The sequence below is a fragment of the Eublepharis macularius genome, chromosome 9 (genome assembly GCF_028583425.1).
Source record: "Eublepharis macularius isolate TG4126 chromosome 9, MPM_Emac_v1.0, whole genome shotgun sequence".
NCBI classification, from domain to species: Eukaryota; Metazoa; Chordata; class Lepidosauria; order Squamata; family Eublepharidae; genus Eublepharis; species Eublepharis macularius.
The window spans coordinates 65,858,742-65,868,289 of record NC_072798.1 but is presented as its reverse complement, the minus strand read 5'-3'; the positions used below and the strand labels follow the sequence as shown (position 1 = coordinate 65,868,289).

Here is a 9,548-nt window from a genome sequence, read left to right as displayed (position 1 = left end):
GTCGGCAAACATAAGGTGGAGGGAAATCAGGATGGCACTTGAGTGCACAAACCAGAGATCCAGCAGCCTTGGCCAGCATCTCAAGGGTTCCTTGGGCAAAGAATTAGACCTGGATGCCAAGCAAAATGGTTGCATTATTCTTCTAGTAGCTCTTATCACAAGAACTAACACCTTCTTGAATTTTAAATCACTGAAAGGCAGACTGTTGAAAGTAACTGAACACATCAGAGAGCTATGTGGAATAACTGCAAATGGGAGTCAAGAATCCTGTTCTTATATAAAAAGAGGTTATGAGCCCCTCGTGTTCAGATGTGAAATGTTGAAGGGTATGTAAAAACGCAGGTATGTAGAAAAGATAGTCAAATCAGTTGAAAGCTAACCCTAATTGCTGGATCATTACTTTATCCTTTTAACACGGTATTTTCTGTGATACTGCTTGTCTGGTCTCTAGCCTTAGTTCTATGAATTCTATGGCAGGAAAAGAGAAAGCACCACTGCAACTTTCAGAATGCTGCTTTGTCGGGATCTTCCAATCTACACTTGCTTAGCTTCTCCCCCTGAATGGAGAGGGACAAAATTTTAGAAGCTATTTGCAGGGAAAGCAGCAGGCACTGTAAACATTGGGCTGTTAAGCAGTACATCAGTAATAGTGGTTCTGTCACTGAAGTCTGGAAGGGGAGAGGAAATGCAGCCTAGGCTGGAGTAGTGTTTACTCTAAAATGGATAAGAAACAATCAAGTGTTCAAGAACTTTATTGATATCCAGAGCACATGAACTAAGCCAGTATTTAGAAGAATGTGTTTGGTCTCTTGGTGGTGAAACGTGGCTTATGCTGGCGACGCAGAACTCTGTGTGGCAGAGGAAACTTAATTTTGGAATCCTGTAGGCAGAGAACAAATATGAATGAATTTTCATTTCAGCTAACTGGCAAAACTAAGTTTTCAACAATAATGTAAAAGTTATTTAAAAACTAGACAGTAACATTAATTGGATATCAACAGAACAAGAGAGATTTATCCTTGTACTACATACACAAGAAAAGGGAACTTCTTAAACATGTTACAAAATGTTATTACTACAAAAAAAATTGAAGTATTTGACATCATCAAATATATTTCAGATCCACAGGATATTTTTACATTCAAGACATTCTCTAGTACTTTGGAATATTTGTTGGATATTAATATACCTGTATGTAGGAGAACACAGTTCTTGATATATGGAAAATATTTTACAAACATCACAGGAATTAAGAATATTTCATCTTCCAACTTTGTAAATTGCCAAAAGCATATATTTAACTTCATTCAACTTACATGGAATTGCTTAACAGCTGGTCTGCGGCACTTGCTAGCAGCAATCTCTTCAACCTTCATAATCTGAATTGAATGAGCACGGGCCCTATGGCGGGCACCCATATCGCGATCTGCAATATATCAGACAATTACACACTATTTTAGCAAAAGAAACCAGAAAGAGACCCATGACTTGGTGTCACTGACATACAGAAATGCACAAGCCATTGCTGAATATCTGATTGTGGCACCTTCAATTTCACTTTCAAAGACACATCAGCTCTCGAAAGGCGACAAGGTGCATTTTATATTTGCATACATGACAAGAACATTTTATCACTACAATGCTCTTTGGGTTTGTATGCAGTTTCATATTCAAAGTGTTACAATTTTAGGTATCTTACAAGCTGGCAGTTAAATTTGTCCTCAAATTTACTTAAGTACCACCCTTAGCAACAAATTTTCTGAATCTAAGTAAAAGTTTATTGTAACAGTAGCAGATAGTTGAAGCCTGGCTTTCAATTATTCTATAAATATTTGGAGTCTGAGTCACTAAAATTGCAGCTGCTTTCTGCAATCTTGAAATCTTACAATACCAAATGAAAAACAATGCTTTTATATAAAAGCAACTTTTTTTAGATGCCCATTACGAAAAGGGCATCACAGAACTGGAAAAAGGAAACCAAAATTATTAAAAGAACACCAGAAGGGTAGCGTGTGATAAAACTATAAAATTAGGAAAGAGATAAGAAAGTGAACAGAATATTTTCTTCCGCTCCAAAACATCAGAACTCAGTGGCATTTTATAAAACTGATAGGAAATAGGCTCGGGACAAAGTACTTCTCCAAACTATACACAGTTAATTTGCTGACCACGCTGCCATTAGATATCTAGTTGATTTGAATCATGATTTAAATAGCAATTTAAATCACTAGTCACTAAGACTCTATTTAAATCATGTTTTTTTACACAAAGCCTCATTCTTGCTTGTTATAATCTTAATATTTACAACCCAGATGAAGGTCTCATTATTATAACAATAACTTCTTAGGTTAGTTTTACAGTTATATTAGAAAACTAATGATTGTTTGGTCATTCACCATTTGAAATAAATTATGAAATAATTGTGAGTTAATAGGTTACTTGTTCATATTTGGACAACTTTTCTGCTGAACTTTATTGGAAGGAGAAAAGTAATAATTAAAAATAACAATTACTATTTAAATTGTTTTATTTAACTAAAAAAAATTATATAGCATATGTATTCTTGTAGTTGCTTAAACATCCATGTTTGCTAACTAATGTGGTTAAACAAAAATATTCCCAAATTGGATCTCTTTTATGGTCTACTGCCATTATAGATCTTCTCTTCAGGGGAGAGAATAATATGATAAACCTCAAGATACAAAGATCTCAAGACTTCTGGACTATTCTGTGCAAAAAGTTTCATTTTCATTTATACTGCTTGCCCCCTCCTTCCCCACTTTAAGCTCCTGACATCTCCAGTTTGTTCAGATCAATTCCACCCCAAACAATCTTCTATTCCCTGAACTTCTTAAAACTTAACACTTAAGAGGTAAAGGGTTGAACAATAGGATTGACGTCGCTTTCTAACTCTATATGTTTAAGAACATTTTTACTGTTAAGAAGAGGCATGTTACCTCTGTAGACACAAACTGAGTTTTGAGAACTGCAAAACCAAGCATCTGAGATGATATTCTCTGGACAGAAAAATTACCCAAAATAATCTTACAGAAACCTATGGGAGAACATGAAAATGGGATCCTAATGAGTGAATTAATGGAATTAATTTGCATTTTTTTAAAAAAAAACATTGCATGAATATACAGTCTCATACTACATAGTTCAAAATTAATCCATATTTCATGATGAAAACCCTTTGGACTATAATGTATCTTAAACAAAAAACCAATTTTAGACAAGAGCTTTCCTCAAAAAGCATTGTATCAAACAAAATCTGATTTTAATTTAAAAATCTGATTTTAATTTTTTAGAATTTATTTTTATCCATGCTGCTACCATGGAAGATGGACCAGACAATTTCACAGACAACAGGACCACAAGGGCTAAATAGAACCTGCATGTACTTGCTGTGGTGGAGAAAGGATGCTGAATTATGGGCTAATGGTTTGTTCAAGCAGGGCTTTAGGTTTTTATCTACTCCTAACCACAGTGGTGTATTATCCTACTACCTGCCCAATGAGTGCAGATTTCCATGGCATTCCTTTTTCTCCAGTAGGGACTTCTGATCCCTGGAAACTCACTTTGTCACTGCAGCCATCCAATTCACAAGCATTTTTGTTCACTTGTCCAACATGGTTCCATGTATCATAACTCTGGGGGTAAAAAGAGCTTCTGGAGGAAGGGGAATGGGGAAATGCATATCCACCAACGTCTTCAGCTAGCTATTGGGTTGAATATAGCTCATTGAACTAAGTCTAAAAACTACTTTGTGCTTGCAGAAGGACTTCTTTGGATCCAATCCTTTACCATGAAGGCCCACTGAGACCAAAAGTACATGCTTCCACTCAGTGTTTCTTATGATCAATATGCAAAATGCTGTGGTTTAAGGGAAAAAACCTCATTGACAGTCTCTGAATACATATACACATTTCAAGCCAGAGTCCATATATTTTAAAAAGTTTTTTACGAGCCAAAATTAGAACCTCATGTGCTTACACCAATTGCTGTTAAACAGGCGGATTTTATATGCTATTATTAAACTGGCTATGGAACTGTGTTTAGTTCACATAAGTTAAAAAAGATGACAAGCAACTGATTGTAACAATACAATTCAACCGTATTTCTTGGACACAGCTGTAAAAGCTGTTGATAACTAGAAAATGGTATCATTAATGAAAACCTGACCAAGTTGAAAGCAAAATTATTCAGAAATAAATGGAATCTGTGTTTTACAATATCAAAAGGAAACTTGGTATGTCAAAAGTTGTGTACTTACAGCACTGTGTAACAGCTCCAGCAGTTGTCAGATCCCTATATTCCCTGTACATGTTGTGAGTTCCACTGCGAGAATCGTAGCGCAGCCAGATACCAAAGTTTTTAACTTTCAGGGGAGACTTCTCATAAACCTTAGGTTAAATCAACATCAAAACAATGCAAGGTTAGAGGCCATCAGATTTTCATGTAACATGTAAAACTGAGAAGAAATGAATCAGAATTGATGAGATATGATAATGGTATGCTGTATCCAGGTTTACTAAAAATAAAACAAAAAATTCTTCATAAAGTGCTAGATGTGTGAAACCTCATTGTTTCATTAAGCATAAAATTGCACATTATTTCCATACTTTTTCTCTCCATCACAACCTAGTTTCAAGAGCAACCATTTTAGAATACTTTACATTGCTTTAAAGTTATCCTTTCTAGTAAGATAAAATAGTTGTCATGCAGAGCTGACTACTTTCTAAAGTATGTATGTTCTAAATATGGAGAAGTTCCAAGTAGCAAACTCAGATCATTGTACAAACTATTCTCCATGGATGTGTCTAATCCTTTTAAACAAACATCAATACTAGTGGTCAAATCCTGAAGTAGTGAGGTTGGTGGGTTAGGTTGTATTAATTTTTATTTATTTTTGTCTATTTGTAACTTAGTAACGAGAAAAAACCCTATTTGTTTCATTAAAAGCCCATATGTTTAATATTAGGATAAAAGAACATCTTTTCTCCTGCCCTTTCCCTCCAAAAACCATGTAAAATTGCAAAATACAATGTCCATTCAGCTATAGCATAATACAGAGGCAGATCACTGAGGTGGAGGAAATGGTATAAAGAAAAATATTTTTCAATAGTAAAAACCTTGAGAGAACCAGCATTTTAAAAACATGGAAATGGAGAGCCTGTATCAACAATGCATGCATGGAACACTGATCTGTCCACATTCCTTGCCAGTCCCGCAGTCCCTTTCAGATTGTGTGAAGAAATGGATGAATAGTTATGTGAGTATGAAATGAAGACAGGGAAAGAGATGAAACTGCTCTTTCAGTTTCTCCTGCAAGTGCAGACCCACTGATGGGGGAGAAAGGAGGACAATTCCAATGCTTCCTCCATCCATACAACAATTATTCCACAAAGGTTCAATATGATCATTTCAGTAGTCAGAAGGGGCTGCAGGAACAGAAAAAGTAGGAAAACTCCAACCAGCATCCATGCATGTTGTTAGAGAAAATATTCTTAATTTCAAATGAAGCCTTCATATACGTGGTTCAAGTAATGGAAGACAAGGGCATCAACATGCAATCAAGTGCTTCAACTGAAACATAAGTTTTCAATTTTTAAAAGCATTCAATTCCCACATCATCCTACCTGTCCGCAGTACACAATTTCCCCAGAAGATTTCTTTATTTTCCTCAACTGAGAAACAAAGTACCAGAAACGGGACTTTGCAACAACATGATTAGGAGCAAAGATGCGCATTCGATAGAGGGGTGGTGTTGGACTCTTTGGAGTGGGAAGGCACCTCCCAACCACTTTGTATTCCCTAAGCTTTGAAGGGAAAAAAGACAAAGTGAGAAAATCTATTCCTCATTTAGAATCAGCTTTTACCAGAAAGATGGTTTGAAAATAATGTCAAACTATCACAAAACTATGTGTATATCTGAATCATGAAGAAATGCACTGAAGTAACCATGCTAGTCTCTCTAATTTTTGCATATGTACTATACCCAAATCTGTCAAGAGCATCCGAGGTATCCCCCGTCTCATGACGAATTTAGGCTGTATTAGGAATGCCACTTTTCATCCTACCCACCCCTCAATATTAAAAAGGCAACAGGACAAATTACTGGTGTGGGGGCAGTTAGTATGAAATTGTACTGTAAAGTTGTGATAAAGCATTTGTCAATAATAAACAACAGGTATGCATGAATTGGGGTTTTTATTTTCATTCTCACCCCCAGCCACACTCAACAGGCAACACTGGATTAATTACCATTCATCCTCATTGTTTTTCCCTCTAAAGATATTATCAGCCTAATTTGTAGAGTAGTTGTAAGGAAGGATTAATGACATAAATAAGAACCAGTGTGGTGTAGGAGTCAGACTATTAGACTAGGATCTAGGAAATTCAGGTTCAAATCGGCCCTGCTACCATGAGAAAAAGGGCAGAATGTTTTTAAAAAATAATTTTAAAATGTTTTTGCAGAAACGCCTGGTAATTTTAAAATTATTATAGTGCAGACAGAAAATGAAATTCTTTAAAAATTCCTTTAAAAATCATTTACTGAAACGAAAGAAAACGATCATATCGTTTATGTACGTTTCTATGAAACCAAGCTTGACCATAATGTTAATATAATAATTAAGCAGATCTCCCTGCCGTTCGTTAAGCAGTTTTCAAAGAAAGTGAACCGAGATCCCTGGACCCACCCAAAACGTAAGCCGATTCTATTCGCTAAGCATAAATGGGAGCTTAAACACTGAGAAATAACTGCCGGGTGGACAAACTAGACGGCCAGGCCAAGGCCCACCTCTAGAAGTCTCCATGCTGTAAGAGCCAGGAGGCGCTGAGGCCGCCATGTTGGGCGCTCGCTCGTGGCAACGAAAAGGAAATCTAGAGAAGCCCCCCACCCCCCCACCCCCGCGTACGCCCCTCCGTACTCCTGCCAGGACCGCCTCCCTCCAGCTACCGGAAGCCCCACCGCGAGCCTCAGACAGCTATCCCGGGCCACCGGCGCTTACAGTGCCCGACGCCTTCATGGTGCTGCCTCTCTCGCGGCCACCCAGAAAAGGAAGGACCGCATGCGCGAAACCCTGGCGTCCCCAATTGACGGCTGTAAGGGACCGCCCACCCTGAGAGCAGCCGCCGTCCATTGGTTTCTTCGTAGAGCATTCTTACTGGTTACGAGACCTATCTATCTTTAAGAGCCGCGTTCCTATTGGCCATCTGTCCCGAGCCCGGAAAATATCTGTCCTGCTCAAGTAGGGTTAGTCTGTGCGATTGTGGTAGAGTGATCCGCGTGCCGCTAGAGTGTCTTCTAGAGCTCGCCTTTTCAGAATTACAAAAGGGGGCTGAATGCAGGCAATGATGTTCATAATTATACGCATTACAAGTTGAGCCTTTTCTTTGAGGAAGGAAGCCTCTAAGACACCAGTCTGTTACAGCATCTAGTAATATTTTTTATTTCCCCTTCCTCCAAGGAGAGCTGCATGCACGCTCCCCTTCTTAAGTTTGACCTCATAACAGCCCTGTGAAGTAGGTTAGATGGGGGAAGTCAGGCGGGCCCAAGATCCTCCAGTGAACGTCATGGCTGAGTGGGGAAGTTAAACCTCCCTAAATGCTACATCACCTGGCTCCCATACAGGACTACTTAAATGCTGCTACGGTTTATCCGTTCTATAGCTTCCTCCATTGCTCTTACAATGTTAGTTCCTAATATTGCCATTCTATTGAGTCTTAGAGAGACAGACTTGCCCAGTGCTGCGGAAATCTTCCAGTACAGGTAAGTGGAATGTTCCAGATTGAAGCCCAACTCAGATTTCTAACAACTCGGTGGGAAAACCACAAATGGAGGGGAAATGAAACATCAACGTTTATAATAATAAATATGGAGCGTATTCATGTGCAAAGTGCTTATAAATACGTTCATCTAATATATCAATATAAATTTACAATATACAAATTAGATGTTCATTGTATATTCGAAATTTATATTTATATGAATATTTATTAGATGAACATAAGTATTTATAAGCACTTTGCACATGAATACACTCCATATTTATTATAAACGTTCATATTTCGTTTTCCCTCCATTTGTAGATTTCCCACCCAGTTGTTAGGCTCTGATAGTGGAGGTGCCTCCAAATCCAACTCAGATTTCTGACATGAACAAAACTGTTTTTTAAAATTTATTTATTTATAGGCCACCTTTCTCCCTGAGACTCCAGTTGAATTACACTGTGCAAGTTAACATGAACAACAGCTGGACATGCAATTTAAAATATAATAGGGTATGGCTTGCAGAAATTTGAAAACAAGCATACATCCAAATACAGAGAAGAAACACTGCTGAAACAGCATAAGTAATTAAATATGGCATATTTAATGATGTGGAAACTACTCAGTAGGAGCATATCTACATCAACAGACAATACCAGTAGAATAGTCTACAGTCCCTGTGGCTTTACCAAAGAATCACTCTGAGCCATTCTTTACATCACAGCTGTATTACTTGAACTTTTATTATTAGAGCTTTATATTATCCATTTGAAATTATCTTGTAATCATTTTGACTTGCAATATTGTTATTTGGTTAATTTCTATTCAATATTTTCCATACATAATGGACTTCAAGATAAGTTAATGATGATATAACATAAAGGAATAAAACCACTAACAATACAAGCAAATATCAAAGTTGTATCTCACATTGTTCCATACGTTTCCAGGGAGACTTCCAAGTTAGTTTCTGAACACTTTTCTAACCTTTTGTTGTTTGAGCTTCTATTGTATGGAGAACTCTGAAAAAAAGACACAGAGTGCAATCCTAAACCAGTATGCTCAGAATCCTGCTAAAGTCTATTCAATAGGGATTTATTTCCATGGAAGTGTTAGGATATCACTGACAGAAGCATGAACACTTTAATATTACACAAATACAACTATTATTACCATTGAACTATACAAAATACAATTGTCCTCATAAAGGCTGTATATGCTAAAGGTAATGAGAATCTGTCTGTATGACACTTTTACAGTTTGTTAATGTCAACTTTGTCTATTGACATTCTTTGATCTGAGGCACATAGCCTTTCCCCTTCATCTTTCAAGTGAAATTTAAAAAAATCCAACTAAATGTGTATAGGGTCAGGGGATCTGAGGCTGCTGCTCTGTAGGATTGGGTATGCAAGAAAAGAAAGCAGTTATGAGTTTAAATTTGCATACATACAAGAAAAGACAGTATATCTAGACTGGAAGCAGCCTGTGGGACTCAGTGATCCAAGCAGTTACTTTCTTTGGGACTCTGATGCAAGATTAAAAGTTTTGCTGCCTGTCACAGAAATCTATTTGTTTGTAATGTGCTTTGCTTATATATTTGTGTACATAAAACAGATTGACTTTAGTAGAGAATGTTTGTGTTGCTTCATTGCAGCACAAAAGAATAGCAGTAAATACAAGAAGATCATAGGTGAGACCTCTCCAGCATTCAGTGAGGGACATGCCACCCTATTGAACTTATAAGAACAAGTTGACTTATTGGAGAATGTTTG

General features: G+C 37.2%; 1 protein-coding gene and 1 non-coding gene across 2 annotated transcripts; both read right to left on the bottom strand.

The window, feature by feature from the left end:
- Positions 1 to 736: 736 nt before the first annotated feature.
- On the bottom strand, positions 737 to 7,094 carry RPL18A (ribosomal protein L18a). The gene is made up of 5 exons (XM_054989367.1): positions 7,017 to 7,094; positions 5,643 to 5,822; positions 4,277 to 4,406; positions 1,317 to 1,426; positions 737 to 880 (listed from the first exon to the last, which is right to left on the bottom strand). Exons 1-5 carry the CDS (start codon positions 7,032 to 7,034, stop codon positions 788 to 790), a joined length of 531 nt encoding a protein of 176 aa, XP_054845342.1. The 5' UTR covers positions 7,035 to 7,094; the 3' UTR covers positions 737 to 787.
- LOC129336393 (small nucleolar RNA SNORA68) lies at positions 1,536 to 1,663 on the bottom strand. Its single transcript, XR_008597709.1, has one exon. It is a non-coding gene; the product is annotated as a small nucleolar RNA SNORA68 (small nucleolar RNA).
- Positions 7,095 to 9,548: the final 2,454 nt, after the last annotated feature.

Bases quoted from the DNA above. Each gene is read 5' to 3' on its own strand.
- RPL18A (XM_054989367.1), bottom strand. The intron at 1,427-4,276 runs GTAAGTACACAA...GATATATTGCAG, and splicing joins TGGAGCTGTTACACAGTGCT to ATCGCGATATGGGTGCCCGC. The intron at 881-1,316 runs GTAAGTTGAATG...CTCTGCCTACAG, and splicing joins CAGCTGTTAAGCAATTCCAT to GATTCCAAAATTAAGTTTCC.